The sequence below is a fragment of the Vitis riparia genome, chromosome 7 (assembly GCF_004353265.1).
Source record: "Vitis riparia cultivar Riparia Gloire de Montpellier isolate 1030 chromosome 7, EGFV_Vit.rip_1.0, whole genome shotgun sequence".
NCBI lineage: Eukaryota > Viridiplantae > Streptophyta > Magnoliopsida > Vitales > Vitaceae > Vitis > Vitis riparia.
The window spans coordinates 11762085-11783098 of NC_048437.1; the positions used below are offsets into that span (position 1 = coordinate 11762085).

Here is a 21014-nt window from a genome sequence, read left to right on the forward strand (position 1 = left end):
TTTTAATTATTTTCACTTGTTTTTTTATAGCTATTTTAAAAAATAATTATGTAAATATTATTAAAAATAAAACATTTGATGCAAAAATTATTTTTAAAACACATTAAAAAATATTAAAAATAAGGTAAAAAATTTCGGATTCTCAAACAAATTTTTATTCAACAAAATGTCAGATTTTTAAAAAACTGTTTTTCAAAAACAGTTATAGAATTCCACTTGTTTTCTTTTCTTCCTATTTTTTTTCCCTATCAACCAAACTTCAAATTAAACTACTAAAATGAAAAAGCTTATAAATACAGAAATATATATACCTCCGGGAGAAGGGGCCATGAAGTCAATATCCGAGGAAAAGCTAGGTTTTGCTGAGATCCAAACGTAGAAAGAGAGAAATGCAGTTGGAGAGAAGCTGAGGCGACTCGAGAGAGTATCAAATGGGAGGTTTTATGTCAAGTTTTTGGGCTTTTTAGCCTAAATCAGAACCCAAGGCTGCTAAATGTCAAAACAAGTGGGCTGAGCCCGGCCCATTTGGTTACAAAAATATGGTTTTATTTTTATTTTTATTATTATTATTTTTACTTGAAATCTTTACCAAAACAAAATGAGAAAAAAAAAATCATAAAATCATAAGTAGGGCTAACTTTGGTAGTTAATGGACTAATTAATATATTTACAAAATATGGAATTAATAAAAACAATTTTATTACTATACTTCTTATGACATGGTATACAAGGAAATCAAATAAGCTGATTTTATTATTGAATTTATTCAATTAAAATTATATAAAAAAAAAGGTGGTGTAGATGGAAATCGGAATCGAAGGGTTTAGTTGGGTTTTTATTTGCCAAATTTTATTATTTGAATTTTGAATCCACTCAATTAAAATTAAAGTTGACTAATATTACTATATTAAAATAGATTATAATTTTAATATTAAAAGAATATTTTAATAAAAGAAATTAATTTTAATTATTTTATTTTAAATTTTATTTAATTGATTACCAAAAATATAAGACTACCATTATAATTATTTTTTATATCATTTATATGATAATTAAATATAAAGAATATAAATATTAAAAAAAACATACATGTATCATAATTTATTTTACATCATTAAATACATTTGAATTAACTATATTATAATTTTAATGTTAAATATATTTTCAAGTTAGACATATTATTATTAATGTCATAAATTTATACATGACATATTCGTACTTATAACTAGTATTATCAATCCCTTCAACAAAAAGATCCCTTCATAATGGAACCACAATAATATTCATTTTAGTACTAAAAGACTATTGTCATATAATATGTATAAATTGTTCTCATTGAATGATATCAAATATTTCTTATTATAGTTCTAAGTACTTCCAAAATTCATATTTTATATCTTTAAAATCTAAGTATTGATATATCTGTGTATCGATATTTTTATCATTTTTTAAAAAAATTTCAAACATTTTTATAAATTTTAAACAATTTTCGTTCCACCGCTATTTTCAATATAATTATAAAATTCAAGTATCGATATATCTATATTTACTGACATGTTCATCCTTGTTTACACTTGTGGCATTGTATGAAGCATAAACTAAACAATCCAAGCACCAGCTTCTGATCACTTATTATGCTGCCTAAACCAAGTTTATTGTTGACCCAGCATCGAAGAACTCCTTCCAAATCAGAGCATGCCTTCGGATTTTTTCATTTTTTTGGCAATGTTATCAGAGTTGATAATGGTGTGAATATAGGGCAAGAGAAGAAATCAGGACTCATATCATATGTGAGCCATCTTTAACTATCTGTTAAATATCTTCCTCTTTATCCTATATACATGAGTAGCAACATTGAGGTGTGGCTGATGGAAAGAGCTCTTCTAACTATGCAACTATCTACTTCTGTTTGGCTCTCCTCTACTTTCTGCCTTCTGTATCCTCCTACCCTCCTCTGTATATGATATTATATCTAGAGTTACCGCATGTTCTAGTCCCTCAAAATGCTCTTAAGAGTTGCTTCACTCTTCATTGAGCCTCCACAGTGGAACCAGTTTGTGGGAGAAGCAGGGACGGTAGATCCCTGATTCGGCCACCATTACCCCAGAAAGAGGCGAGACTAAGGCCCATGATAGCCATGGCGACCACGGAGCAGGCTGGTGGAACAGCCTGACTGCCTCCAAGGAACTGGGTTGCAAGAAGCCCTGCTAGGGTCGAGCTTTGCATTCCTGTGCACAGAGAAATTGTCCTGCAAACTTCTTCTTCTTGCCTGCACAAGATCCACATCGGTCATCAGGTTCAAAGATACAAGTCAATAATGAAATATGATCACTCAAAACTTCAATTCTGGTATCAGTTCTACTATTGAGAAGGAAAAGCGAAATGAAAGGCATTGAGGAGGTTTGAGATTTGAAGACAATCTCGATCTGTGTTCATAGTATGAGTGAAAAACCACAAAAGCCCGGAAATGGAGATGCCTAATCCAAAATTCTCTGAGCAGAATTAGATGGTGAATTGCCTTGCCCAATGCAGGGCAGGCTTAGATGCAGAGGCAAATTCCAAAAGCAACAAGTTCAGAAGGGTGATGTAAGGCAGTCAGTAAATGTATTGTGTACTCTCAGCACACTGCAGTCAAAATTTCAGAGTTTTTTCCTCTAACTATATATATATGTATATATATATTATATATATATTCTAGCCCAAACGTAAAAAAAAAATGTCGAAAAGGAGGAGAAGACTTGCAACATTCATTCATCTTCATGTTTCCAAAGAATGGTATGGCTTCATAGACTTGAACTAACAAGTCCATCTCTCCCCTTCTCCATCCAAACTAGCAAGGGAGCACAACATGCCTTGAATGTGACTTCAGCAAAGACCAAATCCAATTTCTCAATGGTATGATGCACAAAAATATTAAGTGTCTAGATTGAAGTATCATCACATCCATCTAGGCATGGACATTAGCCAATTAGCAAACTAATAATTGTGACGAATATTCCTGAAAATGAGAGCAAGAGTCGACTTCTCATCAATTCCAACACAAGGCATGATAAGAAATATGGAACTACCTGAAAATTGGAATTTTGGAGACCCAATATCCCACGGTGAATGCCACTGTGTGAAATGCCAATACCGGGAAAACCAAACGGAGACCCTCTGCAGACAGAATTTGGCTCCTATTTATTGCAAGAGGGCTCCCAATACACAGTGAGGTACAAACCATGGCAACAAGAGGCATCACAGGTCGAAGTAAATTCACAGCCGGTTTTGCATATGTGTTGAGACCAAGACCAAGAGCGACCGGAACAAGAACAACCTGCCAAAAAACTCCACATTATGACAAAACCATTTGAGGAACAAACACCTAATTGATCCAAACAATTCACTACCTGCAATATCGACTTTGACATGGCAACTGCATCAACTGGAACAACAGACCCAATCAGCAGGCCAGTTAAAAGAGGGGTAACAAGCACTGAAGCGATGGTGGTGGAGCTGGTTAGGAGAATGCTCAATGCCACATCCCCTTTGCTCAAAAAGCTGGCATAGCTAGAGAGCTGAGCCCCTGCAACACAGGCAGTGAGAACAAAACCGGCATAGAACAGCTGGGACATCCCCAATGCCCTTGCTATCAACACTCCAAGGGCAGGTTTCAACGCATACTGTGCCATAAACCCAATAGATAGTGGTAAAGGTCTGCAATGGATACAAAAGAAAGTACATAAATTTGGCAGCATATTCAACAACCATCACAAGTAAATCCAAAGAAGACATGAATATATAAAAGAAATTACCTTTGAAATGCAAGAGCAAAGTCATCAATGGACAGCCTAATCCCAATTGACAGCATTATCCCACCAAGTGCAGGTGCATACAATTCCCTTGATACCCTGCCCACAAGTTGAAACCCAAGCTCCTCTGTTACTTACAAAAATCCAAAAAATATGTATATACTTATATGACTGAATTATGTAGAGTGCTTATGCAACTGAAAATAAAAATAAATCCCTCACAAGCAAAGCCCAACAAAATTGTTGGTTTTCATCAAACCTGCTAAATTTTGAATTTAAAAACAAAATTGAAGGGGGAAAAGTCACCTGGGTGGAACCCAAAGGAACATGCAAAGCAGAAGCGAATGGAAATTTGAAAAGATTAAAAATAAATAAAATCTTCAAAAAAAATAAATAAATAAAAAGCAGCATGGAAGTGTTTATGAAGCATGCTAATGACATCATATTCTGTAACTTGAAAAAAAGATTATTAAAAAAATACAATCAGCATAAACTAGATTTTTACCCAAAAACAAAAAATAATACTAAAAGAGCTGATGATAAAATAGCAATAAAATAAAATAAAAATGGTGATTTTGAGTCTTTAAAAAAAATGGAAAAGAAATGAGAATTGTGCAAAGAAACTTAGAAATTTTCCATGACGTTCAAATCAATTGAATTCAGAAAGAGGAGTTGCGTGAGGGACCAAGTAAAGGTGGAAGGCTGAGCGAGAGCAGCAACAGCAGTGGCGGCAACAACGAAGGGAAGCAGAGCAGACAACAGCTGGGAAGAGTCAGTGGTGGGAATTTCAGAAATGGGGCCTGGGTTTATCCCAAAAGAGAGAATTGAAACATTGCCCTCTCGTCTATGGAACCCCACTCTGCCAATAAAAGAGGTGGTAGAACAGGCAAACGCCATGGCTGGAACTGGTGACCTTCTTCTTCTTGTGGGGATGGATATGGAGGTTGGGGAGATGGAAAAAATGGTGGGCTTCGTTGTGGTGGGGGTTGTGGGAGGTGGGAGAGAGAGGAATCGGGATGTGACTGCCATTGAGTCTGTGGGGAGAGACAGGAGTGTTGAGTAAAATGGGAGGATTTTCTCTCATCGGAGAAGATGGAAGTGGTGGAAGATTTATATAGGGAGGGGATTGGAGGGTGGGTATGAAGATATGATATGGGCTCCTGCCCCAGCGTTTCCCTTCGGTGGTTTGTCCACCTATTCACCTTCAATGTTTTGTTTTGCACTTTGCCCCTCTTCTTTTTCCGTATTTACATTACATCCCCGCCTCTTTTCTATATTCTTTTTCTATTTTCCTCTATCAACTAAGAAATTTATGCCATTAATTCTTATAAATTTGAAAAAAAAAAAAAAAAAGACAGAAAACATAAGAAATCTCTTATTTGCCTGTCCAAGAAATAGAGAGAGAAGAATTAAAATTAAGAAAATATTTTTGTTAGATTTTTCTCATTTTTATCTAAGGAAAATATTTTAAAAATATTTTTCCCCATAATATTTCTTTTTCCCACTCTTTTTATGATATTTAAAAAATATATATTGTTTTTAAATATATTTATCCTTTTCTAATACTAGTTAGACTTTTAATTGAGTCATTAATGTGACTCAATTTCAATAAGAAAAAATAAAATCAAAATATAAATAAATGGCATTTTAATATAAAAATAAAAAATAAAAAAATGATGCCATATGACTACTTTCAATATATTGTCACTTTTCAACATAACATGAAAAGTTTTGGGGATTAAATTAAAATTACAAAGGGATTAAATCCAAGCAATAAAAACCCCATCCTTTTAAATAATTTTAAAATTTTCTATTATTTTAAAAAATAAGAGTACGATCTCAATAAGGGTATTTTAGTAAAATTATGGAGTTACATGGATGGGAAAAAGATAAAAGATGATTGGAATTCAAACAATGAATAGCATACTTTCATTTTGTGGCTTAAAAGTGAGCCATGTTCCATAACATCATCATGGGTCAAGTTGAATGACTTTAGTCATTTCATTTTGTAGTTTCCTTAATGAATTCTTTTTTACATGTAAGTTGTAACTAATCTTTCATTGTCATCCAACAAAATACTATGATATAAATGACAAAAAAATGTTTTTAAAAATAAAACATATAATAAAAAAATAATTAGCAATGAAGTGCTACTCCAAGGGTTATTTTAGGTAATTCTCCAAAGTTTTAAATATGATTTCTTAAACTTTGTCAAACATGTGGCTCTAAGGAGGGGAACATTTTCAAATATTAGAAAATATTTGAAAGTACAATCAAATCAAATCAGATGGAGTCTAAACTTTTTGTTTTGTACCCATGGTGTGGGCAAAAGTGGAATTATGGTATAATTGGGGTATGAAGAGGACACAAGTGAAAGCAAAGCAAAATATTGGGTGAGGAGTTGAAGGGAATTATGGAGAGTAAATGGGAAATTTAGTTAAAGAAAAAAACAAAATCAAAGAATAGGGGTTGAAACTTGAGAGTTGTGAGAGGAAGCGTCCAAAGAGAGTCAGTGGGTGGTGGTAATTTTGCTTGTTTCTTTCTTGGGTTTCCGTTTCTCCCTCTCTCTCTCTCTCTCTCTCTGAGTAAAGCTGTGGAGAGGGTAACCGATAGTGCATGAGGAAGCCAAGTGTTGGTCATTTTGCTTGTTTCTTTCTTGGGTCTCTCCTCTCTGACTCTCTCTGAGTAAAGCAGTGGAGAGGGTGACTGACAGTGCATGAGGAAGCCAAGTGCTTGTTGCATGTACAAAAAAGCCACTCTGCTTTTACAGTTTCTCTTCAAACCCTCTATGTGTGTGCCAAACAAGGTAACAACTTGGTGCTTGGAGATGGCCAGGGATGGTGATGGGTGAAGTTGGTAAATTTTGTGTAAATTTGGGTCGAGTTACTTGAGTTTGGGACCCCCATTTATTTTTACATATAATTAAATAAAATATAATATAATTTTTAAATATTTTGAAATAAAATAGTTACTTATAAAAATTGTAAAAAATATATATAATATTTATTTTTTATTTATGATATGGTTAATTTTTTTAATAATAAAAAATTAAACTAGACGGGATGAGATCACTCATCGTGAACTCATACGATTGTCATTGTCACCCCTACTTAGGGTTTGACTTGTTGTTTGTTTCTTTTTTTTTTTATACCATTTTATAACACATTGAATTTGTTCTTAATTTTAAAAATACGAATTCCAATTAAAAAAATCAAATATAATATTAATACAATCCAAACAAGTTTCATTTTTTTTTTTTTTATTTTGTAATGGTGATTTGATATCATATAATTTTCATTTTCAATCCTTCATTTTTCGTGAAAGAATAGAGGTATAATGAGATGGAACTTGCATTTATACCAAAAACATGTGTTCAAAAAACAATTTTTTTAAATAGATTTTGAAAATAGTTGTTTCGACTTGTTTGAAAACTCTTTTTCATAACAGTTTTTTATTTTTTTAAATAAAAAAACATGTTTAATAAGTAAAAGCTGTTTCTGCTTTCTATTTTTAAAAACAAAAAATAAGGTGTTTTTAGATAATATCTTTTAGTTGTTTTTAATTGTTTTCATTTATATTTTGGGAGTTGTTTTTAAAAAATAATTATACAAATATATTTAATAATTAAAAATAAAATTCTAGATATAAAAATAATTTTTAAACATATATAAAAATATTAAAAAGAAGTTAAAAAAATTTTAAGTTCCGAAACAAATTTTTGTTTTGCAAAACAATACAAAACAATTTTTAACAAGTTGTTCTTAAAAACTATTTTTTAGAACTGCTCTTAAAAACAGTCACCAAACAAGGTCTTGACATTTTGTAGAATAAAAATTTATTTTAAAACTTGAATTGTTTTCAATTAAATATTTTTTTAAAATAAATTTTTTATAGTGTTTTATTTTCAAATATTCTTTATATTTGTCTCATTCAACTCAAATATATTTTCAATATATATATTGCTTTTAATAATAAAAAATTATTGAGCGGTTTCTATTTTGCGGTTGTTAAACATGTTTTTAAAAAAGAGAAAATTATTTTTGGGAATCATTGACAAGATTTTCATACAAAATCTCTTTGAGTTAATTCTTTTGCAGCATATCTTTTCCACATATTAATACCGTTTTCCATAAATAATAACATTTTTTCTGTCAATTTATTATATTTTCACATCATTATTTTTTTGTTTTCCTTCTACTTCTAAGTATATAATCATTATTTTAAAATTTTATTTTGTTGTTATCATTTTATTCATAATCCAATTCTCTTTGGATATGTCTCTCAAAAAATTCCCGATTCGTCCTGATTTTCCCCTAACTAACAAAGAGATTTTGACTGAATTATTAAATACGAGCACAATTTTGCAAAGAAATAGTCCACTTATTTCTCAAGAAAAGATGGAAAACATGCTCAATATCATTTGATGGAATAGTTGGTTCAACTCTTTGTTATTTGAGGAATTTGAGTTACATATATATATATACTTCATAAAAAAAAGAAAAAATAACAGTAGTAAAGTGAAAGAAAAATAAAAACAATTCAAAATATCTTTTCGATGTCATTTGGGATAGTTTTTGATTTTTTAGTTTAACTAAAAGATAAAATTAATAATTAATTAGTTAAAAGGATGAAATAATCCTTAAATTATATATATATATATATATAGATATATTGAAAAATAATCCATTTTGAACATTAATGTTATTTATTATTTCAAGTATTTATATGTAAATTTTAAAATAAATGAATATTTTTATAAATAAAAAAAATGTAAAGGCATTTTTTTGTCAAAATGAGACCAAAAAAAATAAAGGATTAAATTTCAAATTTTGAGTTTTTAAAAACCCTTTTAATCAAATAACCCTAAAATTAAAGCCAAAATCACAATTTTGAAAGGGTAATGTTAGTATTGTTAAAGTTATATTAAGACTTTCATATTAATTTTTTTTTTTTTTAGTTTTCTTTAAAATTATAAACTTTTTAAATAAATTAGCCTAAGATGCATACAAGCTCTTATTGAGTTTAATTTATTTATTTATTTATTTATTTTAAAAAAAGACTTTAACCTGTTCAAAAGTTCATTCAAGTGGATCCTTCTAAGTTAAATTTAACTCATAAGAGGTTGAACAAGGGTTATGGTGTTGATTTGAGGTGACATGAAAAAGGACAAAAAAAAAAAACAATTAATTATAAAAATTAATTTTAGAAATTATTTTTTATTTTTAAAAATAATATATAATTTGAATATGAACAAAAGAATGTGCTTTCAATATTATTTTTAATTATATGATGTATAATAAAAAATAATAATTTTAAAAAAAATACTTATAAAATATTGATGCAAGAATCACTCCAAATTATTTTTAAAATTAATGAAAATAATTTCTAAAAGCATTCATTTTCTAATCTATCACTCTCCAAACACCACAAGTCAACATGCCAAATGAAGGTTGTGAGCCATCATCAATGGATATACATTCATGACTTGAACGAATGGTTAAAAATAGATTTTCTTTCATGAAAGCAAAGAATCCATCGATTAAACCAAAGGCTCATATTGGTGATCCACGTGCAAGATAGTTGCACCTTTGTCCTATTATGTGGACCAACAAGAAATACAAGAAAAAAATCAAGGACATGTTTCAATGTTTTTTAGTTATTAAAAAATAATTTGGATTAATTTTATTAATTAAAATTTCATTTGCATGTACACCAGTAAGTCTTAACGATGAAATTTGAAATCAATAATCGTTAAATGTATTTATACTCAACCTCGAGTGTAAATGAAATTAGTCCAAAATATTTTTTTAATGTATTTCTATCATGGTTATTTTCGAATAAATTTTTTTATTAATTTTAATTAAATTTTTATTTTTCTTTTTATTTTTTCCTAAATTTCCTAGGAATCAAACACAACATAAATGAATTTACATCAATCAAGTGATATTTTTTTGTTTAAGTATTTAAAGTAAATAATTTAATTACGTTTTTAATTTTCAAATTGCGTTTTGAAAAAAAAAAAATTGTGAAAAGGGCAAAAAAAAAAGTCCTTTACATGTAAAATTAGGAATAGTGGATGAAAAAATTGAAAAGCAAATTTGATAGTGATGGAATAGGATGTACCTATGTGGAATTTAGTCTAACCTCATCTAGCAAAAAGTTATTAGTGCAGTCCTTTTCTGATATTGACTTTACGGTTGGTATTGGGACCATTTATAATTTTCTTTTAAAAAAAATGAAATAAAATAAGGAAAAGTTGATTGCAATTGCCTTATAGAACATAGGAATATTGGAATGAAATAGAGATATATATTTTTTTATATGTAACGGTTATTGGTACACTAACTTAATAAGTTAAAATGATTTAATAATTTAATTTAAATTATTAAATAAATTTAATAAAACAATTTAATAATATGACTTAAAGTTAAAAACAACTAACTTATTTATATCTTTATTTGTCTTAATTACTTATACGATCTCTTTTGTTAATCCATAACCTTTATTGTTACTTGACATTTTTTGCCCCACTTATAATTTATAAGGATAAATATATCAATTTAATGATTTATAATAAATTTTAAGTTAATTTTATCGAACAACCTTAATATTTAAAGTACGAATTAAATAATAAACTTTAAGTTAATAACTTAAATATAATTTAACTTAAAGTCAACTTAAGTTATTAAATAATAAATACTAAGTTTTATCAAACAACCCCTCAATGTGTAACTTTTTTTTTTTTTAATTTGTAGAGCATTTTAACAAAATGTAATACTATGAATGATTGTTAGAAAAATTGGAAGTCTTTGTTGGTGTTTTTAACTTAAATCTTAAATCAACTAATTTTAAAATTTAAGTCCTTTTTTTAAGTTGTTTTTTTTTTTTTTAATTTATTACTTTTTGTCTAGAATTTTTTTTTTCCTTTTTTCTTTTTACTTTTATCTTAATGAATAAATAAATAAATCATTTCTCTCTTTTGTCTTTTTGAGCCTTTAAGTTTGTTAAGTCACAATAATCCTTGTATTAACAACTTTATTTTATCATATTTATCAAACTATCTATTAGAGTCATAATTTCAACCCATTTTGAAAAATAAAAAGTTGGAAATAGCTACTCTTTGTAGGGAATTGATGTTCTTTCCCAATTTAAAAATCCGAAAACTAATGAATTAATTTCAATAATAGAATACATATTTCAATCACAAACACATAAATCTAAAGGCACAGATTTTGAAAAAAGTGTTAATTTAAACATGTAAAATTAAATAAATTTAACACTTAAACTCATTACTAAAAACAAACAACTTAACAATTAATAATATTCAAACTCTAATAAAAAAAATGTCCTATTTAAATTGAAATCAAATTCAAATATATTCAGATTTCATACGAAAAGACAAATGTTACCTTAATCATATAATTTGAAAAGTGATTAGTTGCTAATGAAATAAAGTTAATCCTATCCTTCCAAGATTAAATGCCATAATCATTCACAATCATCATGAGGTTTAATCATTCCTTAAACATACTTATCACATGGTCTTTGACTCAACTTAAGACTTATAATAGGTCCTAGCCATGATGGTGGGTTTGACCATCCCATAAGACATCCATCCCAAGGATCCCAAGGCTTTTTCAACCATCACAATGAGACTTAACCATCCTGAGATCTTTACTCATTCTGAGGCTTAAAGTAGGGTCTAACCATCTTTGGCCTTATACACTTCATCCCTAAGTCAATTCTTCAATCATCATTTCCCCTATCAGAATGATTATTTATTTTTATTTGAATATTTAGTAACAATAAGAATAAGAATGGAAAATAAAATAAATTGATAATAATATCCTTACATAAAGTTTAAGATTTCTATGATTTTCAGTCAAAAAAAAAAAAAAAAACCCATCTTTTAAGACTACCTGAAGGCCTTTAAATGATGTTCAAATGACTGCTTTTAAAGTTTAAAAAGTTCCCAAACTAGGATTATAACTTGGTACCCTAAAAATAAGACTATATAAAAAGCAGTTGACCTTCATTGAAAAGGGTGATGATCCTGTGAAGTGTGACAGCAGCATATACTAAGATACTGATTCTTTCTTCCTTCTTTCAGGGCAAAAAGGAAAGCACCTTTTTCTTCTCTAAAGAAAAAACCTGTGAGCTTCAAACTAACTTCTAAAAGAGATCTTACAAAGTGATTCAATTGACAAATCAAAACACAGTAACCACGGCATCAAGTATTCACTGCAAAAATTTCTTATCATACTCTACAGCTCTAGTTTGCATAATACCATTTTGGGCTCTCTAGCCAATGTGGGATCTCCTAATCATCCTTCATGTAAGCGTGGCATCCTCATGGTGTCCTATGAGATTGTGGGGAATGGACATCCCTTGTAGGACTAGATACTCCCACACTCGACTAGGGAGTGACTTAGATAACATTTGTTACATTTGTAAGAACTTGCTCCCTCCGTGGATATTATCCACTTTAAGCCAAGGTCTGCTCAGCTTTGGAATATGTTTTTAGATAGTTAAAAGGAATTTACTACATGTATATTGTTAGGAACTTCTCTCCCTAACCAATATGAAAGATCTCACACTATGCTAGTGTCATTACATGCTGTGTTTAACAAATCGATACAACCTACTTACCATGTGAGCGCAGTTTAGCTGCAAACCCACAAAAATCCAGTCAAATAAAGTTGAAAACCTTATAGTCCAGAATGTTATATGAAGCAGAATTACGAAGTTAGCATTTACCCAGCTGCAACAATGCCTAAGCAGGCAGAATATCATTTTTTGGGTATTGACAGCAGGTTGCTGCCTCATTTCATCTGAAGGAAGCTATGCCAGTGGTCATTCCATGGCACATTTAACAAATCAATCCAACCTAATTACACGTCATTTGAGTACAGTTCAGTCCCAAACACACAGCCTGGTAAGGTTGACAACCTTATAGCCCAACATGTCATGTGAAACAGAACTCCTAATTCAGTGTTTCACCCGGTTTCAACAACGTCTAAGCATGCAGAGTATCATTTTCAGGCCAACACCAGGTGGTTGCTCCTTGTTTCATCTTAAGGAGGTTATGTCAGTGTTCTTGCATGCCATGTTTAACAAATGAATACAACCTATACTCATCATGAGTGTAGTTCAGCCTCAAACATGTGAAATTGTTATATGAAACAGAATTCCTAATTTAGTGTTTGACCCTGTGCAACACTAAGCATGCAGAATATCGTTTTGGGTATCGACATGCCAATTCAATACAAATGTAAGTGTACACAGAAATCGATACAACCTAATTACTCATCAGTAAATGCACTCCAATTTCAAACACACAATATCCAGTCAAATAAAGTAGGCAAGCACATAGTGGGACTCAGATACCCTTTGTGCTAGTGGTTATCCAAGAACATATTCTTTGAAGTGTGTAGCACATCCAGCACATTGTACAACATTGAAAATTCTGCCAAGTGGATTTTGATAGTCGCTTCAAGTAAAAAGAGTGGCATCTCTACTAGAGCATGTATGCCATTGGCTCCACTTCTGATATTAGGACATGTTGACAATGTCATAAAAAATTTGTCACATCTTGACATGTACTGATTGCTGATTCCCATTGAACAGTAGTAACCAATTTGAAATGAGGATCCAGGAAATATGATGGGAAGAAACAGGAAAACGTGGCCATAATGCAATTATAAACAAACTAGTACGCACACATTAATGAAGGTAGAATGAGCCTCAAGATTTCACTTCCCTGTTATGAAAATATCATTTCAATAAGCAGGTTTGCGCAAAATTTGCAGAAATCTTTCCCATAAGCACAGAAATGGTAACAGTGGAAGCAGGATTCAATTTCAGAAGTTGTTTCCATTGCTTTGAGTCCAGCCAAAGCAAATAACTTGAGTTTAAGGGATTTAATTGTTTTTGCATTAATTTATAACATTTTACTCAAAGTTTGCAAAAGCTCTGGCTATATAAGTAACCGATAATAGCAGGAAGAAACCTCATAATGAAATAAAGAAACAATAAAAGCCTAGAAGAATCCTGAATACAGAAAAAGAACCTACAACTAAGAGGAAATCATCAAGTAACATGCAGATGTCTCAAAAGATACAAACTTTCCAAATTTGAAATCTGATACATCTCCTTCAAATAGTATAGACCATGCAGTTACAGCTGTATACAAAATAATGTCTTGAAAACTAGCATAGACCAGAAAAAACCAAGGATGTGGTACTCTTCCTAAAATCCTTTGTATTAAAATCATCTTCCACAATCTTTCTAATGGCTTTCCATTTTTTATTCTATTTGTATCAAGGATTCAATTATCATCTTCTACCAAGGAGAAGAAATATGATCACAGTCAGAAAGTCACGATTTTCCCTGAAACTCTGGAGTACACAAGAGAAGGATAAATGTAGCTTACAGCTTACCTAATTAGGCCACAAGAGATTTCAAAGATGACCAGACAGTGTGTGTCCTTTGCAGATGAAGCAGTGCAGGATGATTTTGAAGACGAAATCTTTCTTCTAAACATACAAATAGAACCAAAAAAAAAAAAAGTTTGTTTTGAGCTTTGAGCTTATTCAGAGTGACACAATTTGACCAAAACCGGAAGAAAACTAAGCAACATGCTGTTTAAGTAAAATTTTCAAACGACTTGGAAACAAGTACATGTAAATGGAATTAGTGGCTGTCATGAATTTGACAGTGGGACCTGCATTTCTGGTCATTGCCATGACTGTTTCTCAGTTCTGATAAAGAGGCATTGATCACAGCCTGCATCACTTCCTTTGAGACCTCCATTGGTTTCAATTGTGTTAGGTTGATATATACTGTGGGCCCATATCCAACCAATTTAAGGTTAAGAAAGTTGGTAACCTAATATAATGTCAGAAAACAGGTTAATTAGAGGTCTTGAGTTCAAGTCTCTCCTGCTTCTATGGTTGTTTTTTGGTTCAGCAGCACCGTAATATGGCAAACATTATGCACTAATGTGTCTTTGTTGGAATTAGCATACATAAAAGGTCATTGAACTCACTTAGAGATGAAATTTTCACAGGTAGGTTAATTTAAAATGAAAGGAAATGGAGAGAGAAAGACCATGTGGTTGATAAAATATCACTTATTTAAAAAGAGAGCAAAATCTATAGATAATGGCACAAAAGTGTCTCCATATGTACCATAAAAGGCAATTTCTACAATAGCAAAAACTTATTGGAACTCATTGTGGATGTGGTTAAATCAATTTTTACTCTAGGGGATTCCTATATGGCTCTAACCTTGATTTAAAAACTAAAATGACCATACCACCTGTGACAATGGAAGCCTTTCATTAACTGAAAGAATCATTGCTGTAGGCTGAATGGTGGTCATTGTTATTTTTACATCAAGGGCAGCCTTACATAGAAATTCCATAATAATAATAATAATTGATTCAGCCACATCATCAAGGAGTTGTGGAGCTTTGCAAAATTTGCTGTGATATAGAGTGCCTGTAAAAATTGCTCTTCTGAAATAACCTAGAATATTAGTTTCTCCATTTCACTTTCATTTTGCATTGACCTATCAAAACATAAACTCACCTCAGCATAACACCAATCCATTTAGTGACATGGCTTTGCTGAGTTCAGCAGACTTGAGTTGAGTTTCCAATAGATAAACCAATAGTCTAAAAACTGGCTTAAACAGGCCAACCAAACGTGATAAGTGAGAATTTGCCTTGGTCAAAGTTGTTTAACCAACAAATGTGCTCCCAAACCTTTTTTTTCTTTTTTCTTTTTTCATTTTTCATTTTTCATTTTCCCCCTCCTTTTGTTCTTAATTGTTGATTAATTTGTTTTGACATCAAGGGACTGTTCTATTAACTTCTTTTATTCCAATAGATTATTTTCTAATCATTTGATCCTTTGAATCACAGCATATGATAAAAAATCCCTTTATATTTAGATGTCACTCTTCAATGATTTTATTCATTAACCTTACACCATTATCTAGAAACATTAAATGAAGGTTGCATAATTCATCTCCCTTTCTAAATCTATCTTTGACACCACATGGCTAGCTTTAAATTTGAAAATCAAGAAGGTGAAATCAGAGATGCCCTTGTGCAGTTCAACCTCCTGATTGGTTTTAGAAGATTGATACAAAGACTAATAATATGTATTTACTTTATCCCAGTTCTGAAGTACCTAACCAAGAATGTTAACAGAGATGTTGAAATCTTGTATTATGGAGATTATATTGAGATGTGGCCAATTGGTAACATCTCATTACTAAGTTCTAAAATTCCTTGTTTTCCAACCTATAGCGATAACTTATTCTTAACAGGGAATAGCGTCAATAGCACCCTCTATGTTGCTCCCATTTTTTTCAACAACAGGTAGATTGATAAAAGAGTTTTGGCTTAATGATGGGTTGCCACTTGAGAAACAATCTTTATTAGAGCAACAAGTGATAAAAGGGACTATCACTCTTTTCAAAGTCCAAATCATCACTGAAACTTTTACATATTCAAATAGAACATTTAATAGGTTTCACCTACAAGAGATGATAAAAGAAAATGATGACAATTGGTCTGACACAGCTTTGATAGAGAAATCATTCTTTTTCTTTGAAAAAGGAACAAAAGGATGAAAATGAAGTTTTGATCACCTAGTTGGTGAAATGAGGCAACTTTAGAAGCAGATAGCTTGAAGAGATGGGAGAAAATCCTGAAAAGTACATATAAAGCCTTTCAGCTTATGTAGAAAGCATTTCCATTTAGAAAATTAATCTTGTTTTTCCCATTCCACTGAGCACAAGGGTTGAAAGCAGGCAGAATATGCAGACAAGCAGAATATGCAGACAAGCAGAACTATTTCTAGTCCTGGTTACTGATTTAACAAGTTCAAGAGTTTGGTCCATTGTGTTTCTTAACATTGCATCCCCTACATTCTCATCAATGCCAGTTTTAGATCAATAGTAGTACAACTGAAGATAAACTTTCTGATCTGAATCTTGACCTCATATGTAAATGGATTCACAATCCAAGAGGAAAGATCACACAAACTTTTGAACAAATAAATTTTCCTATTATCATGTTCTTAGACATGATGAGGAAGCATGAAATGTTACTTCTAGAGATCCAAATGAGACCCGACAATCCCATCATGCAGAAACTTTACTGCACTCTTCTATTTATACAAGCAATTTCCGTTGACACAGGTTCAGAATTCAAGTCGTCACAAATGAGATTAACATGAACCATTTTTCAGAGCCCTTAGATGTTCCATTTCAAAACTTGAAATCCAAACCATGTGATAACTAGCTTGAATACACATTAATGTTTAACATCAAGAACAGGGACCTATTGACCAAAATTCAGCAATGAAAATCTCCTTATGATATTACACTATTTAAACTTTGCTTCATAAACGTATGATGAGGGAAAGAAAGAATAAAGCTATACACTCTTGAATAAGTGGCATATATACATTTTCTTGTCTGCCACTCAACTTATTACAGTTCATAATATAATGCTCACAACAGAACTGAAGCCAAAATCAGAATTGAGTGAATCAAAAATATGTCAAGAAGAAGCCAAGCAAAAGCAAAGGGGATAGTAGAAGGGGAATCCCTTAAAAAATAATTTAACAATTTTAGGAACAAAAAATAAAGGAAATAGAGCCATTTATTCTTTATTCATTTCATCATAAGGATATATACTTCTGATCAACTAACACTGAAACTAGAAAAATAAATTTGACCCAGCACCCATGTTCATGTCTATAATACTATGAATTCAACATACAAAATGAACTTGGCAGATTCATCACCTGATATCACCCCGACCTGATGCCTCTGTATCATTTCATCATCTGTAGGCAAGCCACCGACGATTTTGATATGGCCAAAGTATCTCATCTTTCCTTTCAGTCCAACCTCTTTGGCCACTCTTGCATTGACAGAAGCTAGCTCAACTAATTTGCAGACTCTGCACTATACACCAAAAAAACCGCAAGCAAGCACAGTGGATGAAAGCATATGACCCATTAAACTGGACTTTCTGAAGACATGTACAGATGGGAATGGATAACCCATTAAGTGATTGAGCAATTGTACAACTTCACTCATCTTCACCCGCATTCCCTACAGAACATCCCTTACAAGATCTTCCTGATCAAATCGATATTGGAGTTTTCCAGATAGATTCTGCATACAAATAGGCAAACGATTTACACTTCACAGATGGTCCGTTTTGAATTTGAAATGTATGTAAACAATTCAAAAACTTTCAAAATCCAACTTTGTACAACCAAATGCACACTTCTGGTCCATTTCCATCTTGCCACAAATCCGACATCCACAGAATTTCAAATTACCAATCCAGCAAAACACTCTGTTTGGCTGGCTAGAAAAAACACCTTATCATTGAGTTAACATAGAACACTCCACAATGCCCAGCCCTCTATTTTTTCATAAAAGCAAGTCCACATAGCTTCTTAAAAACCAGGAAAGAAATGAAAATTGAAATCTATATAAACTAGAACATCCTGAAACACACCCTATTTGGTTGCCCAGAAAAAAGCACACCAAACTGGATGCTGAACATAGTTACAGAGCCTTGGATTTGATACACATTATTGACGCATTACCCAATCCGCTCAATTAACAGTTTAACAACTCCATCATTTAATTTTCAAAATCAAAGGCATTTAGTTGAAGATCAAAAGAAAAGCAAAAAGTCAAATCAGCTTACCGCAAAATTGCTTTCTTCCGGTCGCTCATCCCCGCGAACCGCCTTACAATTCGGCGGAGTCTCGAAGAGAGAAAGCGAGAATTGCTTGAAGACAACACCTACATCAAAATAAATGAGCCCGGAGCTGGGCACATCCACCCGAATCCCCTTCACCGGAAACCACAAAAACAACTCCTGCGCCGAAATCCCAGACAGCTCCCCGATCTGACCGTAGCTCAGACTGCCGGAAACGTTGCGATCGTAATGCAACTCGCTCTCGAACTTGGCATTGCAGGCCTGATCCAAATAGACCTCGAATCTGCCATTGTCATCGATGATGAAGTCGGTGACGCCCTTGGGGAGCAGGCCCATTGGGAGGCCATGGGAGCGGAGGACTTCGTAGATGGAGAGAGAAGCAGAAGTTGATGAGGAAGTGAGGGATGCGAAGGATGAGAGGAGCAAAGATGAGAGAGCTATGCAGAGATGGAAGAACATGTTGGTGGAGGTGGTGGAGGTGGTGGAAGTGGTTACATAATAGGGTTGGGATTAGGGTTTAACAGGGAGATGGGGGATTGATAATGGAGGAAGTAGAAGGTGGTGTTTGTAGGGAAGGAGGAGGAGAAGACAGTGGTGCCAGCTTGAATACAGAAGGGATCATTAGGAGAATGATCAATTATTGGTGGTGACCGGTGTAATTGTGGGGCCCTCCTTTACCCATGGTAAGCCCTTGTGCTTATCATCTCTCTCTTCTCCCTCTCTCTCTCTCTCTCTCTCTCTCTTCTTTTTTTTTTTTTTTAATTTTAAATTTGTTTTAAATTGGAATTGTTTTAAAAAATAATTAAAAATAAAATATTAGATATAAAGATTATTTCTAAAACATATTTAAAAATATTAAAAATATTTCAAATTTTCAAAAGAAAATTTATTTTATAAAACATTAAAGTTATATAAAATATTAAAAGATAATTTTTAAAAATTATTTTAAAAAATAATTACCAAACAGAGTTTATATTTCCCATTGTACACCATTGTCACAAGAGTAATAAAAGATTTGACAATCAATAATGTATTTTGTAAACTTATTTGTCACAATTATTCCAATTTGATAGTAACATAAAGACATTATTGTATTCAAATTCATAGAATTTATTAAGGAAAATACCTTTTATGATAAGATGGACACACATTGTGTCTTTATCATGAAAATAATTCTATTTCTTTTGTCTTTATATTGTTGTTTTAAATAGTGTATTAGTTAGTTAATTCAAACTTGGTTTGAAAAAGTTTCTTAAATGCAAAAAAATTAGTGTTTTAATGTTAAATATAATTTTTTTAAATAGTCGCATATTTATGTTTGATTTTTGAAAATTTTGAGGGAAATAAAATGTAGAGAAAATGTAGAAGGAAATAAAAAGTAAAAAAAATAATAATAAAAAGTTTAAATTTTATTGATTTTTTATATGTTTTTTTAGATTTATTTTACTTATTTTTCTCTGTTATATAAAGATTACATAATTTAAAAATATATTAATTTTTGAGGAATTTTAATTATATTTTATTTCCTATTATATTTTTAATGATAAAATCAAATAAAAGATCATTTTTCTTAATATTTGTTTTTAATATTTTTCATGAATCAAACATAATCGATAAAATAAAACCGGTAAAAAATATACATATTGTTGATGATTTTATTAATTTTTTAAAATTTTAAATTAAATAAAACTAATAAAAATTAGGAAAAATATTATCAGAATAATTCTTAAAATAGATTAAAGAAAAAAAAAAGCTCCAAAATTTCCTTTTGTTTTTAATGTAGATTTTGGACAAAGCCACGGGAGTGGTGTGAAGCAACCAAAGTGAAGTACCTTTTGGCACGTGGTTGGAAGTTGGAGGTAGTGGGTGGTGGACAATGAGAGTAGCTCCCACGCTCCGGTGAAGGCACGTGGGGATAGCACAGACGACAAAAGGATACAAGAGAAAATGGGGGATGGATGATGCAAGGGGGAGTAGCATCCAAAGAAGAAGGATAAGCATGTGAAAGGTGGTGGGTTGGTATGTGATCATAATCATCATGTTCTCTCTAAATTAAGTAATAAACAATTCTCTAGCTTAATAATTGCCCACAATTTTGCTAACTAATTCTTTGCCAAAATGATGATCCAAAAATTGATTGAATTTTGGAATCATGTCCATGTCGTAGACAAACTGATGAAAACTACCAACCCGTTATTACCATCCTTCTTGGCTAATAATCTCAATTTAGGTTTAATATCACGTCTTTAGACTATACTTATTCAATTTATCTTTCTCGATTCGAAAGTCATTAGGTTTCGATCCTCTAAATGTAGAGGACATAGAACTCCCAATGCAAATACATTACTCATAGTAGAAGTAAACATGTTGGTTGTAAAGTATTTTTAAAAAGAAGTTTAGAAGGTAAGCTAGATATACAATATATTAAATATTTTTTTTCTACATCAATGAGCTAGGTTTGA

General features: G+C 31.4%; 3 protein-coding genes across 3 annotated transcripts in view; all 3 read right to left on the reverse strand.

The window, feature by feature from the left end:
• Positions 1 to 371, reverse strand: part of LOC117917959 (probable sodium/metabolite cotransporter BASS3, chloroplastic) — a 74161-nt gene extending 73790 nt beyond the window's left edge. The window contains exon 1 of the mRNA XM_034834451.1: positions 312 to 371. Coding sequence (XP_034690342.1) covers positions 312 to 330 — 19 coding nt within the window. The 5' untranslated portion in view covers positions 331 to 371. The remainder of the gene's footprint in view (positions 1 to 311) is intronic.
• Positions 372 to 1714: 1343 nt separating this feature from the next.
• Positions 1715 to 4894, reverse strand: LOC117917413 (probable sodium/metabolite cotransporter BASS3, chloroplastic). The gene is made up of 5 exons (XM_034833679.1): positions 4477 to 4894; positions 3795 to 3890; positions 3390 to 3696; positions 3069 to 3316; positions 1715 to 2269 (listed from the first exon to the last, which is right to left on the reverse strand). The coding sequence occupies exons 1-5, from the start codon at positions 4818 to 4820 to the stop codon at positions 2029 to 2031; spliced, it is 1236 nt and encodes a 411-aa protein (XP_034689570.1). The 5' UTR covers positions 4821 to 4894; the 3' UTR covers positions 1715 to 2028.
• A 12557-nt stretch (positions 4895 to 17451) lies between these two features.
• On the reverse strand, positions 17452 to 19155 carry LOC117919296. The gene is made up of 2 exons (XM_034836445.1): positions 18538 to 19155; positions 17452 to 17990 (listed from the first exon to the last, which is right to left on the reverse strand). Exons 1-2 carry the CDS (start codon positions 19009 to 19011, stop codon positions 17928 to 17930), a joined length of 537 nt encoding a protein of 178 aa, XP_034692336.1. The 5' UTR covers positions 19012 to 19155; the 3' UTR covers positions 17452 to 17927.
• Positions 19156 to 21014: the final 1859 nt, after the last annotated feature.

What these genes read in the sequence shown, in the direction of transcription:
- LOC117919296 (XM_034836445.1), bottom strand. Translation starts at nt 19,011, where the DNA reads ATGTTCTTCCATCTCTGCATAGCTCTCTCATCTTTGCTCCTCTCATCC. An exon ending in CGGAAGAAAGCAATTTTGCG is followed by an intron (nt 17,991 to 18,537) that starts GTAAGCTGATTT and finishes ATTTGTATGCAG; the next exon opens with AATCTATCTGGAAAACTCCA.
- LOC117917413 (XM_034833679.1), bottom strand. Translation starts at nt 4,820, where the DNA reads ATGGCAGTCACATCCCGATTCCTCTCTCTCCCACCTCCCACAACCCCC. An exon ending in CAGCCTTCCACCTTTACTTG is followed by an intron (nt 3,891 to 4,476) that starts GTCCCTCACGCA and finishes ACTTGTGGGCAG; the next exon opens with GGTATCAAGGGAATTGTATG. An exon ending in TCCAAAATTCCAATTTTCAG is followed by an intron (nt 2,270 to 3,068) that starts GTAGTTCCATAT and finishes GATCTTGTGCAG; the next exon opens with GCAAGAAGAAGAAGTTTGCA.